Source organism: Saccopteryx bilineata, chromosome X (genome assembly GCF_036850765.1).
Source record: "Saccopteryx bilineata isolate mSacBil1 chromosome X, mSacBil1_pri_phased_curated, whole genome shotgun sequence".
Lineage (NCBI taxonomy): Eukaryota > Metazoa > Chordata > Mammalia > Chiroptera > Emballonuridae > Saccopteryx > Saccopteryx bilineata.
Window position 1 is genome coordinate 79965763 of NC_089502.1, and position 21243 is coordinate 79987005.

Sequence of the window (21243 nt, forward strand, 5' to 3'; positions counted from 1 at the left end):
AAGCACATTATTGAATATGCTTTATAATTAAGACTAATATACACATTCTTTTCATTAATCTTTATTTATAAAGGTTAAGTAAAATATCTATAAATGTTAAAACCACAGATCCATTACCTGCCACAATTCCCTGACTGGCAAGCACCATTATAGCTGTTAAACCAACACTGAAAATAGTACTTTGACCAAAGTTCAGCATAGCCAGAGTAGAGGTACTTTTCAATGAAGCAGTCTCATATGTCTTCAAAAATCCATCATATCTTTGAGCTTCATAGTTTTCATTATTAAAATACTATAAAATACACAAAATGGTAAGTACATACAAGTATAATTAGAATTTACTCTCGTGATTAGTATCCTATTCATCAGATTTCATACAGGGAAAAATTTTGTAGTGCAGACTCCATTTTAAAAACTGACTTTCAATACACAGTACTATGGGTACTCTTGCAGTTTTCTACAAAGAATTGTAGTTGAAAAGTCCATAAAATTCATCCCGCAAGCACTAACTGAATGCCTGATTAATTAAACCCTTATCTTTTTTTTTAATGTTTTTTTTTTTTTTTTTTACAGGGACAGAGAGAGAGTCAAAGAGAGGGATAGATAGGGACAGACAGGAACGGAGAGAGATGAGAAGCCTCAATCATCAAGTTTCTCGTTGCAACACCTTAGTTGTTCATTGATTGCTTTCTCATATGTGCCTTGACTGTGGGGCTACAGCAGACCGAGTAAGCCCTTGCTGAGCCAGCGACCTTGGGTCCAAGCTAGTGAGCTTTTTGCTCAAGGAAGATGAGCCCGCGCTCAAGCTGGCGACATCGGGGTCTCAAACCTGGGTCTTCCGCATCCCAGTCCGACGCTCTATCCACTGCGCCACCACCTGGTCAGGCCTAAACCCTTATCTTAATGGCAAGTCGTTCACAAACCTTTCAGTATCCTCTGGAATTCTGAATTGACAATTCTCATTGCCCCCACTGCATTATGCCTTCTAACACACTTTAACTCTCCCAATAGATTAGCAATTTCTGGGAGGGCAAGGATTAAATATGAATAATTTTTTTTACCATCATTCCCTATCACAGGAGTTAGTAAATAATGCTTTTTATGCAAGAGGCATTCAACAATATTTGTTAAATGGAAAAATGAACTAATAAATGACAGAAAGCACTATGCTAGGCACTCTGAGAGATATAGTCAAGAATTTAAATGCTAAATTGATTAGCTTAGTGTTCATTCTGAATCAAATGCTAATCGTATTCTTATCACTTAGAAATGAATTCAAGAGGTAAAACTCTGATGATGTCACAAAGAAAAAAAACTGAGATAGAAATAAAGAACAATTTCTAAATAAAAGAAAAATAATAAAGTATTACTATTCTATCACACCTACAGATACTCTCTGAATATGAAGCTCTAACTTACAGAACCTATTAAATTAAATGGCAGAACAAATCTTAGTGTAGAGTAAATGGCTGAGGAAAGTATAATTAAACATATTACCTTCACAGTTTCATAATTCAGCAGCGAGTCAATGGCAGCGTTACCTGCATCATTATCCGCTTTGTTCATTTCTATTCTAAATCTAGTTCTGGAAGACAAAGATTTGCACAGGCATGAAACGTTTGTTACAAAAGCATAACTAATTTCTAAACCTTGACTGGCCTCTGGGGAATACTTTACCTCCACCGTGTGACGGCAACTGTGAATGCTGTGTATGCACCGAGTGTGCCAAGAGTCACCAATGCAAACTGGGCACCACATCTGTAATACTGAAGAAGGCAAAAGAAGCAAAGAGAAATAGTCATTGTACTTGTCAAATAGCTTATAATATACAACAGCAAACCACAGCCAAAAGATTAAAGAAATACATTGCTGAGGAAATGAATAATTATTTGGGTAAGAAATCAAATGCCTCAGAAAATCTACTTTAGGAAACAAGGGAAGAAAACCAAACTGCACTTCCACAATGATGCTGTCAAATGCTGATAATAATAGTGCAAAGAGCCATAAGAGGAATAAAAATATATATGTACATATTAATTATAAAATATGAAATTGCCTAAAACATAATGAATAGGGACCAGAAACGCAGAAAACCTGAGAATACCAATCTAAATTCTATGCAAAATCTCTACTAACAAAAATTGCAAGCACTAAATGATCAATGTTTAGAACTAAAAAGCAATTTACAATAACAACATAATAAAGACTTTGAACAGTCCCTTGAAACTTATAGTAAATAATCAAATGAACTGCATAATACTTCTGTCACCATGAAATTTTGCTTTCAGACCCTAGACACCCAATACCACAATAGCTTCAAGTACTAAATAGCTACTAATGAGAATGTAAAAGCTTATTATGAAAAAAATGTTTTACTTACCAAAATACCACTGACAAGAGTGACCTCAAACATAATGGGAAGAAGATTAAATACTAAAGCACTCAGAACAAAACTGATACCCCTTGTCCCTCGGTCAATAGCCTTCGAGAGAGCTCCTGTCTGTCTGCTCAGGTGGAAAGCCAGATCCAGGTTGTGAAGATGAAGAAAGACATTTTTGGCTATTCTTCGTATTGAATTTTGGGCTACCTTGCCAAATACTGCATTTCGAACTTCATTAAAAAAGGCAGCTCCAGCTCTTGATACACCATCTAACAGTACATTGAAAAGAAAAAAAATGGGGTGTAGAAATATTAGAATCCATAGGATTATAAAAATGGTCAAGGGTCGGAAAGGGTACAATGAATGAATATACTGAATACTTACTTACACTAAAAGAAACCTAGAAAACAGCTACCTTACTGAGTATCAATCTTTCCACCACCATGGATCCCTTTCAATGTTATTTCTCCCATAGATTCCAGGTGTTGAAAGATTTTTTTCCAACTAGATACTTGAATACAGAACAGCTTATATGGCCTTATTTTGGATCAAGATACAATATCTGTGGAGATTTTTAATCTAATTCAATTCCCCCAAATAACAAAAAATAAAACTGAGATCCTGAAAAATCAAGTGTATTGACTAAAGCAGGGGTCCCCAAACTACGGCCCACGGCAGCCCCCTGAGGCCACTTATCTGGCCCCCCGCTGCACTTCTGAAAGGGGCACCTCTTTCATTGGTGGTCAGTGAGAGGAGCATAGTTCTCATTGAAATACTGGTCAGTTTGTTGATTTAAATTTAACTTGTTCTTTATTTTAAATATTGTATTTGTTCCCGTTTGGTTTTTTATTTTAAAATAAGGTATGTGCTGTGTGCATAGGGATTTGTTCATAATTTTTTTTATAGTCCGGCCCTCCAATGGTCTGAGGGACAGTGAACTGGCCCCCTGTGTAAAAAGTTTGGGGACCCCTGCACTAAAGTATAGCCCCCATTCAGTCTCCTGCGTCTCATAAAGTAAGTACCCTTTCTAATTCATGGAGACAACAAAGCATCATATTCCCTTGTTTATAAACTGTAGATTTGTCTCATGGCTATCGGATATAATTTAATAAAGCATTAACACACACATATCATTTTTTAGCTATTTCCTGTGTGATAGCTAATAACAACAATAGCAAAAAAAAATATTAGCTAGCCTTATTGAAAAGTTATCTTATAAGAAGCTTAACTATCAGAAGCGGTTGTTATAAAAAGTTTAATGTCTTATTTTATGTTATTGTTTTCTACAACTTGGAGAATGAGATTATGACTAACAGAATTTTCGGAAAGTGTATCATACAAAAGAATTTTTAAAATCCACCTATCAAAACAATTTTTACATAAAACAATAAATATCCCAAATGCTAAGTTGTGTTTGTAGTGAAAGGACATCTGTTCAAATATGATGAAACCCTCTTGAAGAAAGTCAACACCTGTAGACACATTAAAGAACCACACATACAGCCAATCAGAACCGCCGTTGCCATGGTTGCAACTGTATTTGGTGCATCACTCAGGTTCAGCATGTTTCCCGACATCTGGTTGAGGCTGTCTACAGCATATTTAAACATGAAGGGAACCACAATATTCATGGCCTAAAAACATAAAAGTAGGAATTACCCATCCTATGCAAAAATATTTATTTATAAAAGTATACATATGTACCTTAAATATTTATGGAAATGGTTCTATATTAACCACTTACTAGTATTGAAATGATTTTCCAAGTTCATAAAGAGAAAACCTTTGCATTGGGAAAGCTATCATTTCAGAATTCCTACCTCTCACTGACCACCATGTTAACATTGATTTACAAGCTATGCATTTACCGTATTTTTCACTCCATAAGGTGCACTCTCCCCCCCCAAAGTAGAGGGGGAAATGCCCATGCGTCTTATGGAGCGAAAAATACGGTATTTTATTAAATATTTTAACACATCATTTGGTTAAAAAATTTTTTTCTTATTTTCCTCCTTAAAACCCTTGGTGTGTCTTATGGTCAGGTGCATCTTATGGAGCAAAAAATAGGGTAGATAGTTCTGCCTCCAGAAAATCATCCATAATCATCAACTCAAAAAAGCTCTGTCCATTATCTGATATCCTACGAAGCTCATGGCACTTACAACAATCTGCCTCATAGTTATTTGTGTATATATTTTTCTTTCCTAGTACATCTTTGGTAGTCTGTGTCATATTCCTCTTTCTGCCCCCATGTTAAATACTTTGTATACAATAGGTATTAATTAAATAAGTGTATATAAAATCATTCATGCACCAAAATAATGGTAAAACTAAAATCATATAGGAAAAAGGATATCAAAAGCAAATAAATTACAATGACCTGTGGCTGATTCACCATTTGAAGAACAACACTGATAGATAGAACTATTTGCCCCACAGATAGATTCCTTTACTCCAATACCATACAAAATAAAACCCACTGAATACCAAACCAATTTTCAAAAATGAACCAATTTCTCCATGAGAATACTCCCCAATATATCAAAATTAGAATTATAATGCTTTCATATATTAAAGGCAAATATTCAATTACTTCATTTCTATGCAAAATTATAGTATCAAAAATATAAACCAGGGGTCCCCAAACTACGGCCCAGGGGCCACATGCAGCCCCCTGAGGCCATTTATCCGGCCCCCGCCGTACTTCCGGAAGGGGCACCTCTTTCATTGGTGGTCAGTGAGAGGAGCATAGTTCCCATTGAAATACTGGTCAGTTGGTTGATTTAAATTTACTTGTTCTTTATTTTAAATATTGTATTTGTTCCCGTTTTGGTTTTTTTTACTTTAAAATAAGATCTGTGCAGTGTGCATAGGGATTTGTTCATAGTTTTTTTTATAGTCTGGCCCTCCAATGGTCTGAGGGACAGTGAACTGGCCCCCTGTGTAAAAAGTTTGGGGACCCCTGATATAAACCATGCCTGACCAGGCGGTGGCGCAGTGAATACAGTGTTGGCCTGGGACACTGAGGACCCAGTTTGAAACCCCAAGGTCGCCAAATTGAGCACAGGCTCACCAGCTTGAGTGCAGGATTGCCGGCTTGAGCACAGGATCACAGACATGATCCCATGGTCATTGGTTTGAGCCTAAAGGTCATTGGCTTGAAGTCCAAGGTCACTGGCTTGGCTGGAGCCCCCCAGTCAAGGCACATATGAGAAAGCAATCAATGAACAACTAAGGTGCGGCAACTATGCGTTTATGTTTCTCATCTCTCTCCCTTTCTGTCTGTTCCTTCCCCACTTCGCTAAAAAATAAAAGTGTGATATGGTCAAATTGAAAACAAACAAACAAATTATCAACCATCATTTAGAAACAGGAAGCTGGTTAGACCGCCTCTTTTCTGAAAATAAAAATGAAATTCATATACCTTAATAACATGTGAAAACAATTGTATAAAGCAGAGGTAGTCAACCTTTTTATACCTACCGCCCACTTTTGTATCTCTGTTAGTAGTAAAATTTTCTAACCACCCACTAGTTCCACAGTAATGGTGAATTATAAAGTAGGGAAGTAACTTTACTTTATAAAGTTTATAAAGCAGAGTTACAGCAAGTTAAAGCATATAATAATAATTACTTACCAAGTACTTTATGTCGGATTTTCGCTAAATTTGGCAGAATAAATCTTTATAAAACAACTTACTCTAGGTAAATCTATCTTTTTATTTATGCTTTGGTTGCTCTGCTACTGCCCACCATGAAAGCTGGAATGCCCCCTAGTGGGCGGTAGGGACCAGGTTGACTACCACTGGTATAAAGGTTAACAAAAACTGAAATCCCAGCTCTTGTTAATATTCCATTATTATATCTTTCATCTTTATTAAACATAAATGTATTGTAAACAAGCCTGGTTTACCTGTAACCAAGCTCTGTAAAAACTTCCAAGTAAGGTATATAAGGGTATATATAAGCAACCAAGCAATATCATTATAAATACACAGCAGATATTGGAATACTTTTAAAGAATGCAACATCATGGGATAAATTGCTCAAAGCTTTTAAGATGTTTAACTTTCAAAATATAATCGAATAGTATAGCAGATTTCAAGTAATACTAATTCTCAACTGATTTCTATATGAACCATATAACCTCAGCCTTTTGCTTTTGCTTTTGCTTAAAATGGTCTTCCACCTGATTTACTTCTCCAGACCTGTCCATTCTTCAAAACCCACTTTGAATCCCATTCCCATCATGTTGATCTGAAAACAACAGCCCACTCTGCACTTTCCATTTTCCAACTTCTCTTTTTTGTACATTATACTTCCAATATTTATCATTTTTATTTTATATTTACCATTTACTTTGTCTGTAGGTGCACATGCTTAATACCCTGCCTTCTCAACCTAAGTGAAACTCATGGTGAAACAAGTATTTTATGAACAATAGTGAAGTGAGTTGGGTATGGTGCTAGGCACCTTTCACAATGGTTGAATGAGAGGTGAATGAAATAACTCTATGAAATGGGTATTATTCCTTTAATTGAGAAAACTCAAGTCTTTTAAGCAGCAGAGCTGGAATTAAAATCCACGTCTGACTTGAAATTCAGAATTCTTTTTATATCATAGCCGTATCAGCAGCATATGAGGCAGGGACCATAATATTTTACTCCTTTTGCTCTCTAAAATGGATGCTCTCAAATGCTGCTTACTCCAGCGGCAGTCATAAACTATGGTACAGGTAATTTAAATAAATATGAGCAGATTCCAGGCCCAGTGGACCAAATCCCAGATGATTTTCACAGCCAAATGTTTTGTGGGCAACTCTTCCCTCCTGATTCTCAATTGCTCCATGGTGGATCCAGGGGTGCTTTACATCTCAGCCCCTCCTACCCATCTCAATGTGGCTTCTTCTTTATATCCTTAGTTATATAACTTCTGTTCAGCTAGTCTTCAGATGGTTATCCAGGTAATTTAGTTGTAATTGTGATGTAGTCATGGGAGGTGGTGAGTTCAACTTTGACCTATTCTGTCATTTTGGACCTTTCAGAGGGCTGATATTTCTATATTCATTTATATTTACTTGTAATTAGTTTACATGAGGGTAGTCCAAACCTCTACATTCTATAGATACTATTTTTTGACAGAAAATCAAATATTAGCCTAGTAAAAAAATATTTTTGTCCTTATGGAAATTAGATTGATCTAGATTTCATACCCTGATGGTACCTATCACCAACCAACACAAATCTGTTTTAAAAGATTGGAATTCACACTAAAAATAAAGTCTATACAAATGCCATTATTTAAGACTTCCCCCTTTGACTTGATTTATTAGTCACGTTCTAACCTGTTCTATTCAATTCAAAAGTAATTCCCCCAAACGGTCTGCCTCTAATTAATCAGCAAGGTAGTTACATTCAGCTAATGAAGGCATAAAGACCAATCTGCTAATTCTGCCTTGTATAAAAAGCTCAAACTAAGCTTTATTTACCCTTAAGTAATTTGTGGGTAGAAGATAATTCAGCAACCAGTACTGTGCTAAAAATGAGTGAGTTTTTAAAATCTCAACATTAGATTTGTAATATACTGCTCACAAAACTGAGGGGATATTTCTAAATAAATAGGTAGCAATAAAAAAAGCTATTGATTTTTTTATTGAATTAAAACATCTGGGCCCTGGCCGGTTGGCTCAGCGGTAGAGCGTCGACCTGGCGTGCGGGGGACCTGGGTTCGATTCCCGGCCAGGGCACATAGGAGAAGCGCCCATTTGCTTCTCCACCCCCCCTCCTTCCTCTCTGTCTCTCTCTTCCCCTCCCGCAGCCAAGGCTCCATTGGAGCGGAGATGGCCCGGGCGCTGGGGATGGCTCCTTGGCCTCTGCCCCAGGCGCTGGAGTGGCTCTGGTCTCGGCAGAGCGATGCCCAGAGGGGCAGAGCATCGCCCCTGGTGGGTGTGCCGGGTGGATCCCGGTTGGGCGCATGCGGGAGTCTGACTGTCTCTCCCCGTTTCCAGCTTCAGAAAAATACAAAAAAAAAAAAAAATCTGAAAACCAAATGACAAGTCAAAGAAAGTTGTTCAGTTATGCAAATGAGATGCAAAACCAACTTTTATTTCATTGGTAAAAAGGCACTATACAAAAGGCTAAAAGTACTGGAGTATCTGCATGTTCCCTGATCTCATTTTTGTGAGCAGTGTATTACTCTCTCCCTTCAGCTTGAACAAACAAAGTCAAGTAATGATTCTTGGTCTGTTGTTCGGCATCTTGAATTAAGTCCTCGCCCAGAGACAGGTCTAGTTCATTGAGAGAGCAGTCAACAGAGTCCATTAGATAAGGAGACTGGAAAAACGAATAGAGTCTGACTAAATTATTCTGGTTTTACTCTTAACTCTCCAATCCCTCTTTCCATTAATACTTACTTTCTTAGAGGAACACATTTATCGTAGGTTGTGTATGTTGTCTTCTATTTCTGTTCTTTTCCTTGGTGAATTCATTAATTTGCATTGTTCCAACTATTAGCACTTAATCTTCCTGTCCCTGGGCTCGTTCATCAGCTTGTCTTACACTTTGTATTTGTTATTTATAAAGTACATTTCTTATTTAAGAACATATAAAACAAAAAATTCATGTGGTTTTTGGGGGCCGGAACAGATTAATTGCATTTCAAATTAATTTAAAAGGAAAAATTCGATTTGACACACGAGCAAACTGAGTCAAGAGCTTGGCCAAGAAACAAATTAAACTCATGTGTCGGGGACCTGAAGATGGCAGCGGAGTAGGCAGACGCACAGACTCCCAGCTCACAGCACCAAACTGGATTACAAACTAATTTAGGAACAATCAGCATGAAAAACGAACTCTGAACTACAAGAACAGCTCTCAAAAACCAAGGAGCAAAGCAGAAGCCACAACAAACCTGGTAGGGAGCGCCTGAATCTCCTCTGCTTACAGAAACGGGGGGTGGGGAGGCTAAGAGCCCAGAAGTTCTCTCACTCCAAGAAAAAGAGCAGAAAATACTGCTCACAGCCACTTGCCTAGCGACCAGGGAACGAGGGGTGTTAAAAGGGCTGGCTTGTCTTCCAAAAAGAAAGGGGAGAGAGAGAGAGACAGACGGTGAGGAGCAGAGGAATGCAGGGGATGACATGAGAAGCTGACTCATCCAGTGCTGGAGGCGGCCAGAGCTGGGGGAGGGGCTGATCCTTCCAACAAACAAAAGACTAAAGTGCTGCCAGGTCAGAGATCTCCAGACATCTCTCCAGCTCCAATCAGTGCAACAAGACAGAGCTGAAAACAAGAAGTGGGGAGGAGGGACAGTAACTCAGGTCTCCATGGAGATCTGAGATACACCTCCCCCTACTGAAGCTGAGAAAACACCCCGCCCCAAGAGAGAGTAACTGGATGATCAGGCCTTCAGAGTCTCAGGTTACACTCACCACATTCCTGAATACAGTTTCAAATAAGCCCTCTGCTGAGATCAATAAACAAGACTAACATGTGTTAAGAAAACTGAGAAAAAAACAAAGAAATCAAGACTTCAAAGGGGCCCAAATCCCAAAGTGGATTACAAATAATAGCTGAGGTCAACACAAGAAGACCTAGAAATAACACAATGGAAAACTGGAGGCAGACAACACCTGGCCTAGACTCAACCAGCTCTACAAAAAAAACACCCAAACACAAAGAAATAATGAGAAGACAGAGAAGTGCAATCCAAATGAAAGCACAAGAGAAACCTCCAGGAAATGATCTCAGTGATATGGAAATAAGCAAACTTCTGGATGCAGAGTTCAAAATAATGATTGTAAGGATGCTTAGGGATCTTAGAACAACAATGAATGGTCATTACAAACACCTATATAAAGAAATAGCATGTATAAAAAAGGATATTGAAATATTAAAAAAGAATGAGTTGGAAATAACAAATATAGTATCAGAAATGAAGACCACAATGAAAGGAATTAAAAACAGGATGAATGGAGCTGAGGATTGAATCAGCAAGTTGGAGGACAAGATAAATGAAGGCATGAAAGCAAAGAAGAAAAAAGAAAAGAGACTCAAAAAGTCTGAGGAAACTTTTAGAGAGCTCTGTGACAACACGAAGAGAAATAACATCCGCATCATAGGAGTTCCTGAAGAAGAAGAGAAAGAACAAGGGATAGAGACTTTGTTCAATCATATCATAGCTGAAAACTTCCCTAGTTAATGCAGGAGAAATTTTCACAAGTTCAAGAAGCACAGAGAACTCCATTAAAGAGAAACCCAAAGAAACGTACACCAAGACACATCATAATAAAATACCAAAGCTAAGTGATAAAGAGAAAAGATTTGAAGCTGCTAGAGTAAAAAAGGCTATCACCTACAAAGGAGCCCCACAAGGATGACATCAGATTTCTCAACAGAAACACTTGAGGCCAGAAGGGAATGGCAGGAAATATTCAAAATAAGGCAGAACAAGAACCTACCACCAAGACTACTTTATCCGGCAAGGCTATCATTTAAAATCGAAGAAGAAATAAAAAGATTCCCAGACAAAAAAACAAACAAACAAACAAACAAACAAAAACAAAAAAAACAAACCTCAAGGAATTCATTACAACCAAACCAATTTTGCAGGAAATATTAAGGGGCCTGATGCAAACAGATCAAAGTGGGACAGGAATATACCAAAAGAGGAATACAGCTTTAAAGAATAAAGTGGCAATAAATAACTATATCAATAATAACCTTAAATGTACATAAGTTAAATGATCTAATCAAAAGACATAGGGTACCTGCATGGATAAGAAAACAGGACCCGTATATATGCTGTCTACAAGAGACACACCTTAAAACTAAAGATGCACATAGGTTGAAGGTAAAAGGATGAAAAAAAATATTTCATGCAAATAAAAAAAAAAAAAAAAACTGGGGTAGCAATACTTATATCTGACAAAATGGACCTTAAAACCAAGGATATAGTAAAGATAAAGAAGGCCACTACAACCCTGGCCGGTTGGCTCAGAGGTAGAGCGTCGCCTGGCATGCGGGAGACCTGGGTTCGATTCCCGGCCAGGGCACATAGGAGAAGCGCCCATTTGCTTCTCCACCCCCCCTCCTTCCTCTCTGTCTCTCTCTTCCCCTCCCGCAGCCAAGGCTCCATTGGAGCAAAGATGGCCCATGCGCTGGGGATGGCTCCTTGGCATCTGCCCCAGGCGCTACAGTGGCTCTGGTCTCAGCAGAGCAATGCCCCGAAGAGGCAGAGCATCGCCCCCTGGTGGGCAGAGCGTCGCCCCTGGTGGGCGTGCCGGGTGGATCCTGGTCAGGCGCATGCGGGAGTCTGTCTGACTGTCTCTCCCCGTTTCCAGCTTCAGAAAAATACAAAAAAAAAAAAAAAAAAAAAAAAAAAAAAAAAGGCCACTACATAATGATAAAGGGAGCAATCCAACAGGAAGATATAACCATTATAAATATCTATACACCTAATATAGGAGCACCTAAATATATAAAGCAGACTTCAATGGATATAAAGGGCGAGATCAACAGCAATACTATAATAGTAGGGGATTTCAATACCCCACTAACATCACTAGATAGATCCTCAAGAAAGAAAATTAACAAAAAACAGCAGACATAAAGGACACACTAGATCAAATCGATTTCATAGATTTCTTCAGAACCTTTCACCCTAAAGCAGCAGAATATACATTCTTTTCAAGTGCTCATGGTACATTCCCTAGGACAGACCACATGTTAGGGCACAAAAGTGGTTTCAACAAATTTAAGAAGATTGAGCCTGACCTGTGGTGGCGCAGTGGATAAATCGTTGACCTGGAAGTGCTGAGGTCGCCGGTTTGAAATCCTGGGCTTGCCTGGTCAAGGCACATATGGAAGTTGATGCTTCCTGCTCCTCCCCCCCCTTCTCTCTCTCTGTCTCTCCTCTCTCTCTCTCTCTCTCTCTGTCTCTCCCTCTCCTCTCTAAAAAAATGAATAAATAAAAAAATTTTTTAAAAAAGAAGATTAAAATCATATCAAGCACGTTCTCTGATCACAGTGGCATGAAACTAGAAATCAACCGCAAAAGAAAAGCTCAAAAATTCTCAAACACATGGAAACTAAATAGCATGTTGCTAAATAACGAATGGATAAAGAATAAGATCAAAAAAGAAATAAACAAATTCCTAGAAACGAAAGATAATGAGCATACAACAACTCAAAATTTATGGGACACAGCAAAAGCAGTATGAGAGGGAAGTTCATAGCACTACAGGCACACTTTAAGAAGCTAGAAAAAGCTCAAATAAACAACTTAACCCTGCATTGAAAAGAACTAGAAAAATAACAAGTAAAGACCAAATGTAGTAGAAGGAAGGAAATAATAAAGATGAGAGCAGAAATAAATGACATAGAGGCTAAAGAAATGATACGGAGGATCAATGAAACTAGGAGCTGGTTCTTTGAAAAGGTAAACAAGATTGATGAACCTTTAACTAGACTCTCCAAGAAAGAAAGAGAGAGGACTCAAATAAATAAAATTGGAGCCTGACCAGGCGGTGGAGCAGTGGATAGAGCGTCAGACTGGGATGCGGAGGACCCAAGATCGAGACCCCGAGGTCGCCAGCTTGAGCGTGGGCTCATCTGGTTTGAGCAAAAAGCCCACCAGCTTGAACCCAAGGTCACTGGCTCCAGCAAGGTGTTACTCGGTCTGCTGAAGGCCCGCGGTCAAGGCACATATGAGAAAGCAAACAATGAACAACTAAGATGTTGCAACATGCAATGAAAAACTAGCCTGACCTGTGGTGGCGCAGTGGATAAAGCGTCAACCTAGAAACACTGAGGTTGCCGGTTCAAAACCCTGGGCTTGCCTGGTCAAGGCACGTATGGGAGTTGATGCTTCCTGCTCCTCCCCCTTCTCTCTCTCTCTCTCTCTCTCTCTCTCTCTCTCTCTCAATCTCTCTCTCTCTCTATCTATCTCCCCCCTCCTCTCTAAAATGAATAAATAAATAAAAATAAAAAAAAAATAAAAAAAGAAAAACTAATGATTGATGCTTCTCATCTCTCTCTATTTCTATCTGTCTGTCCCTGTCTATTCCTCTCTCTGACTCACTCTCTGTCTCTGTAAAAAATAAATTAATTAATTTTAAAAAATAAAAAAAAAAATTAGAAATGAGAGTGGAAAAATAACTGACACAACAGAAATACAAAATATTGTTAAGAAAATACTATGAAGAACTTGAATGCCAAAAAACTAGACAACCTAGATGAAATGGACAAATTCCTTGAAACATACAATCTTCAAAAAATCAATCTGGAAGAATCAGAAAACTTAAACAGACCAATTACACCCAATGAAATCAAAACAGTTATCAAAAATCTTCCAGCAAAGAAAAAGTCCTGGGCGTGATGGCTTCACAAGTGAATTCTACCAAATATTAAAAGAAGAATTAACTCCTATCCTTCTCAAGCTATTTCAAAAAATTCAAGAGGAAGGAAGACTTCTAAGCTCCTTTTATGAGGCGAGTATAATTCTTACTACAAAACCAGGCAAAGACAACACAAAGAAAGAAAATTATAGGCCAATATCCTGATGAATATAGATGCTAAAATCCTCAACAAAATATTAGCAAACCGGTTCCAACAATATATAATAAAAATCATACACCATGATCATCAGGTGGGATTTATTCTGGGGAGGCAAGGCTGGTACAATATTCGCAAATCAATCAATGTGATTCATCACATAATCAAAAGGAAGGAGAAAAATCACATGATAATTTCAATAGATGCAGAAAAAGCATTTGATAAAATCCAGCACTCATTCATGATCAAAACTCTCAGCAAAGTGGGAATACAGGGAACATACCTCAAGATGATAAAAGCCATCTTGAAAAACCCACAGCCAGCATCATACTCAACGGGCAAAAATTAAAAGCATCCCCTTAAGATCAGGAACAAGGCAGGGGTGCCCCCTTTCACCACTCTTATTCAACGTAGTACTGGAAGTGCTAGCCACAGATCAGACAAGAAGAAGAAATAAAAGGCATTCAAGCTGGAAAAGAAGAAGTAAAACTATCATTAGTTGCAGATGATATAATATTGTATATATAAAACCCTAAAGTCTCAGTCAAAAAACTACTGGACTGATAAATGAATTCAGCAAAGTGGCAGGATATAAAATTAATACTCAGATATCAGAGGCATTTTTATACACCAACAATGAACAGTCAGAAAGAGAAATTAAGGAAACAATCCCCTTCACTAGTTTAACCAAAAAAATAAAGTACCTAGGAATACATTTAACCAAGGAGACTAAAGACTTGTACTTGGAAAATTATAAAACATTGATAAAAGAAATCAAGGAAGATACAAACAAATGGAAGCATATATCGTGCTCATGGTTAGGAAGAATAAACATCATTAAAATGTCTATATTATCCAAAGCAATTTATAAATTCAATGCAATACCAATAAAAATACCAATGACATACTTCAAAGATATAGAATATTCCAAAAATTTATATGGAACCAAAAAAGAACATGAATAGCCTCAGCAATCTTGAAAAGGAAGAATAAAGTTGGTGGTATCACACTTCCTGATATCAAGTTATACTATAAGGCCATTGTACTCAAAACAGCCTGGTACTGGCATAAGAACAGGCATATAGATCAATGGAACAGAACAGAGAACCCAGAAATAAACTCACAACTCTATGGATAACTGATATTTGACAAAGGAGGTAAGGGCATACAATGGAGTAAAGACAGCCTCTTTAATAAATGGTGTTGGGAAAACTGGACAGCTATCTGCAAAAAAATGAAACTAGACCACCTACTGACACCATTCACAAAAATAAACTCAAAATGGATAAAAGACTTAAATGTAAGCCGTGAAACCATAAGTATCTTAGAAGAAAACATAGGCAGTAAGCTCTCCGACATCTCTCACAGCAATATATTTGCTGATTTGTCTCCACGGGGAAGTGAAATAAAAGACAGGATAATAAAATGGGACTATATCAAACTAAGAAGCTTTTGCACAGCTAAAGACAATAAGAACAGAATAAAAAGACAAATTACACAATGGGAGAACATATTTGACAATACGTCTGATAAGGGGTTAATAACCAAAATTTATAAAGAACTTATAAATCTCAACACCAGAAAGACAAGCAATCCAATCAAAAAATGGTTAAAAGAAATGAACAGACACTTCTCCAAAGAGGACACACAGATGGCCAATAGGCATATGAAAAAATGCTCAACATCACTAATTATTAGAGAAATGCAAATCAAAACCACAATGAGATATCACCTCACACCAGTCAGAATGGCGCTCATCAACAAAACAACACAGAATAAGTGCTGGTGAGGTTGTGGAGAAAAGGGAACCCTCCTGCACTGCTGGTAGGAATGCAGACTGCTGGTGGGAATGCAGACTGGTGCAGCCACTGTGGAAAACAGTATGGCAATTCCTCAAAAAATTAAAAATCGAACTGCCTTTTGACCCAACTATCCCGCTTTTAGGAATATACCTTAAGAATACCATAGAACTGTTCCAAAAGGAGAAATGCATCCCCATGTTTATGGCAGTATTGTTTACAATAGCAAAGATCTGGAAACAGCTCAAGTGTCCGTCAGAGGACGAGTGGATTAAAAAGCTTGGTACATATACACTATGGAATACTACTCAGCCATAAGAAATGATGACCTCGGATCATTTACAGTAACATGGATGGACCTTGATAACATTATACGGAATGAAATAAGTAAACCAGAAAAAACTAAGAACTATATGAATCCATACATAGATGGGACATAAAAATGAAAGTCAGAGACATGGACAATAATGTGATGGTAACGGGGGGGGGGGGTGCGGTGGGGGAAGGAGGATGAAGAAAGAGGGGGTGGGGGGAAGGGAGGGGCACAACGAAAACCAGATAGATGGTACGGAAGATAATTTGACTTTGGGTGAGGGTATGCAATATAATCAAACGTCAAAATAATCTGGAGATGTTTTCTCTGAATATATGTACCCTGATTTATCAATGTCACTGCATTAAAATTAATTTTAAAAAAACTCATGTGTCAAGGTACCACTGTACTACAAACTGAATATCTCTCTCTTGATGTTCACTAACACCCCAAATTTAACATATCCAAAACCAAAAATTTTCATCTTCCCAAAGAAGACCTCCCAATATACTACCTACATCTGTTATAAAGGCATTATCATTCTCTAATCCACAGCAACCTGTTTGAATCATATACCTCTTTTTGATCTGTTGCTAAGTCTTACTGACTCTAGTTCCCTTACCTCACAATATCTCCGGCACCTTTCCCTCCTCTATATTACCATTTATATCACTATTCCAGTATCTATATCTGTCACCTATATTATTAGATTAGTATCATAACTAGTCAGTAAATATTTGCTTAATGAAAGCAAGAATTGGAAATGAATGGTATCTATCTCAGACATTACCTCCCCTGTGAAATATTTCCTGACTCCTCATCTTAGTGTTTTTTCTTTTGAAACATCTCAACACTTCTTTTAAATCATTTATGATCTACTTTGTATAATGGCAATAAAATAAAACTTGTCTTATCCTGTATGATTTGAGAGAAGAAATGTGCTTTATTTATATTTGCATACCGTGCAGGTCAAAGAACAGTACTGTGTATGACAAATTCTCAATAAATGAGAACTTTTGGGGTAAAGAAAAGAATGAGTAAATAAACAAGAACATCCATGATACAGAGAAGAAGTAAGTTATAAGATGTGGGTTCTAAAATAATGTATTAACACATATGTAAGAGTGGTGATCAAATTATAGTCAAAACTCATTTATACTTTTGAGCAGCTTTTGTTTCTATTTCTTTTTACCTCTTTTTTCCCCTTCATGCCACAGTGATGCTAACCACTTATGACTATCAATATGCCAAAAATGTCTTCATCCTTTTCAATTTACTGGGAACTGAGAACAAAGCTTACCATAAATATGTATTAAATATGAGCCAAAATGGCTCTGAGGAGTTTCTTTCATAAAACTTCCTTATGTTTTGCTCCAATAAATGATCTGGTATCTTACCCTGGTTTCAGGAATGAATTCCATTAAGTTGAAGCTGTTGTTAAGTCTGATCCACAGATAAATCAGGCATTATCATATCATTTCTGATGACTGCATAAAAGAGTTATAAAAATAAGGGTCCTAAAAGTTGACAATGCTCCCCCCACAATGGCTTAAAATCAGCCCAAGTTTCATTACTAGAAATTATCATAGCATTTCTTATGGCAACAAACAACACTTAATTTCTTTTATTCTTACCTTGGCACAACCCAAAAATCCCAGGGAAATGGCAACTCTAGCTCGTAGATCTGGCCTGTCTTTGGGCCACACATAAGAAAGCATTGCTTTTATGATTTTCTGAGTATCAACATCTTTTAACTGTTGAAGAGAAAACAAAGCAGCAAGTAACATGTTATTTCAAATATAACTATATTTCAATAATGTAGAATTATGTACTGTATTGTTTGCTCCATAAGACGCATCTTTTCCCCCTCAAAAGTGGAAGGGAAAATGCCCGTGCATCTTATGAAGTAAAAAATATGGTATTTTATTAAGTATTTTAACACACCATTTTATTCAGAATTTTTTTTTTCTTATTTTCCTCCTTAAAACCTTAGGTGTGTCTTATGGTCAGGTGCGTCTTATGGAGTGAAAAATATGGTAACTCTTCGAGAAAAATATAAAAACATTATAAACATAACTTGTATTCTTTTCCTTTAAGATTTTATTTATGAAGTTTTAGGAATGGGAAAGAGAGAAAGGCAGGGGAGAGAAACGGGAAGCATCAACTCATGATTGCTTCTCCTATATGCGTTGACTAAGGCAAGCCTGGGGTTTCGAACCAGCGACCTCAGCATTCTAGGTTGACAGTTTATCCACTGCACTACCATATAGGTCAGGCAAACATAACTTATGGTCTGAATCTAAGGTCCATCTTTCAAACTCAAACTGTTTTGGAGAAAAAGAATCTTTAAATTGCTTTGAAAAACCTACTCATTTCTCTTAATTTCTTACTTTCAGCTATACTTAAACTTATATTACCAAAAAGTCATTAAGTGGGGATAAGGGGACATATGCTATACATTTATTTCTTGCCCATTAAACTATTAAAACATGACATAAAATTTGAACATTTACCTATTTCCATTTTGTGGTCAAAATCTTTATTACTTTCAGGTCTTTAGCAGTATGTTTATTTAAAATACTTTGTAGCCCTAACTCCAAACTCATGATAGAACAGAGTTATAATCCAGTGTTTAGGAAAGCAGGAGTCTTGGCAGAGGTTGGGTTATTTAAAAATTAAACAAAAATTAAGTTTACATCATGCAAATCTAACTTAAATCTATTTTACATTTTCTTTTACCCATGTTCCCAAGGCAACACTCCCATTAAATCTTTTGATTTAGCCTGACCAGGCAGTTGCACAGTGGATAGAGCACCGGACTGGGATGCAGAGGACCCAGGTTCGAAACCCCAAGGTCACCAGCTTGAGCACAGGCTCACCAGCTTGAGTGCAGGGTCGCTGGCTTGAGCATGGGATCATAGACATGACCCCATGGTCTCTGGCTTGAGCACAAAGGTCACTGGTTTAAAGCCCAATGTTGCTGGGTTGAAGCCCAAGGTTGCTGGCTTGAACCCAAGATCTCTGTCTTGAACAAGGCATCACTCACTCTGCTTTGCCCCCACCCCATCAAGGCACGTATGAAAAGCAATCAATGAACAACTAAGGAGACTAAGGAGCCGCAACGAAGAATTGATGCTTCTCATCTAACTCCCTCCTGTCTGTCCATATCTCTCTGTGTCTGTTACACTTACACACACACACACACACACACACACACACACACAAAGGGTTACTCCAAAACTACTATGTTATTATAGTTGGTAAAAAAGAAACAAAACCCATTTTAAAAATTAAAGTAATGGCTCAATTTTGGGGAAAGGTATTAAAAAGAAAAAAAAAAACAACGGTAATGCTCATTGCTGGTGAAGAGTATGGAAATGAGCACTCTAATGCACTGTTAATGGAAGTGTACACTGAAACAATCTTTCTGGAAAGCAACTTGATATATCTCCATAAGCTTTTAAAATAATTCTACTCTTTGTCTTGAGAATGACATTTCTGGGAACTTATGCTTTTAAAAAAAATACTTCACAATATGTTAAATTTGAATCAATTTACTCCCTGCAAATCTCTTGAATCTGTTCACTTATTTTTATTTCCTCCATCAACCTAATCCAAGCTATCATTTTTTTTACCAAAACCACTGCATCAACCTCCTATGTGATCTTCTTGAATCCACTCTATTCCCTATACAATTAGATCATCCTGCAATCAGATATTATTCTCAGCTTAAAAATCCTCAAAGACATCTATCACTCTTAGAATCAAGTCCACAACACGGTTTATGAGGCTCTGCTTGGGCAGGCCCTGACTACCTCTCTAGCCATATCCTATACCATTGCTTTCAACGTTCATACCACACTGGCCTTCTTTAAGTTTCTCAAATATACTATAATATAATCCCTGTGCCACAGGGCTTTTGCACAATACCATTCACTGTATCAGGAATAATCTCTCTTTCGAATGTCAACCCACACCACCCACAACCTCTTACAATTATGTAATTGCCAGTTCAAGCAGCATTCACAAAACATTATTCCTTTTTCTTCAGAGTATTAATTTCAGTTATGAACTACATACACAGCAATGTGTTTATTTGATTAACATTTCCTCTCCTGCTAGAATTCAAATTCCATGTGATTAGTGACTTTGTGTTTTGTGATCACTGTTGTAACCCAATACCAAGTACACTGGCTGACTGACCTATACTAAGTACTAAACAAATATAGAAGAAAAAAATGTAGCTATAAGTATATTTATTCCCATGATGTTTTAATAGGGGAAAAAATGGAAATAGCCTAAATAACAATGTAGAACCTTGTTAAAAAAATTACAGTGAATGCACACAACAAAATATAGCCATTCAGAAATATATGTAGCGACACAGACACATGTTAAGTAAAAAAAGCAGAATTAAAAAGTTATTTTTTGGCCCTGGCCGGTTGGCTCAGTGGTAGAGCGTCAGCCTGGCGTGCAGGGGACCTGGGTTCGATTCCCGGCCAGGGCACATAGGAGAAGTGCCCATTTGCTTCTTACCCCCTCCTTCTTCTCTGTCTCTCTCTTCCCCTCCCACAGCCAAGGCTCCATTGGAGCAAAGATGGCCCAGGCGCTGGGGATGGCTCCTTGGCCTTTGCCCCAGACACTAGAGTAGCTCTGGTCGCAGCAAAGCGATGCCCCGGAGGGGCAGAGCATCGCCCCCTGGTGGGCAGAGCGTAGCCCCTGGTGGGCGTGCCGGGTGGATCCCGGTCGGGTGCATGTGGGAGTCTGTTTCTCCCTGTTTTCAGCTTCAGAAAAATGCAAAAAAAAAAGTTACTTTTTGGCCCTGGCCAGTTGGCTCAGTGGTAGAGCATTGGCCGGGTGTTCAGTAGTCCTGGGTTCGATTCCCAGCCAGGGCACACAGGAGAAGTGCCCACCTGCTTCTCCACCCCTTCCCCTCTCCTTCCTCTCTGTCTCTCTCTTCCCCTCCCACAGCCAAGTCTCCACTGGAGCAAAGATGGCCCAGGCGCTGAAGATGGCTCCATGGCCTCTGCCTCAGGCGCTAGAATGGCTTTGGTTGCAACAGAGCAACGCCCCAGATGGGCATGCTGGGTGGATCCCGGTCGGGCACATGCAGGAGTCTGTCTGACTGCCTCCCCGTTTCCAACTTCAGAAAAATACTAAAAAAAAAAAAGTTATTTTTCGTGGAGAAAAATGTGATTTGTGT

The 21243-nt window shown here is 38.1% G+C and overlaps 1 protein-coding gene across 3 annotated transcripts in view; it reads right to left on the bottom strand.

Moving 5' to 3' along the window:
* Positions 1-21243, bottom strand: part of ABCB7 (ATP binding cassette subfamily B member 7) — a 58227-nt gene that overhangs the window by 26677 nt on the left and 10307 nt on the right. The window contains exons 3-8 of one of the 3 annotated variants that reach the window (XM_066249310.1): positions 17675-17794; positions 3882-4014; positions 2588-2649; positions 1678-1766; positions 1498-1585; positions 118-292 (exon numbers count right to left, since the gene is read on the bottom strand). In XM_066249310.1, the coding sequence (XP_066105407.1) occupies positions 118-292; positions 1498-1585; positions 1678-1766; positions 2588-2649; positions 3882-4014; positions 17675-17794 (667 nt within the window). Of the gene's footprint in view, positions 1-117; positions 293-1497; positions 1586-1677; positions 1767-2380; positions 2650-3881; positions 4015-17437; positions 17521-17674; positions 17795-21243 lie in introns of those variants that run through there. The other 2 variants (XM_066249309.1, XM_066249311.1) reach the window with 2 other exon arrangements.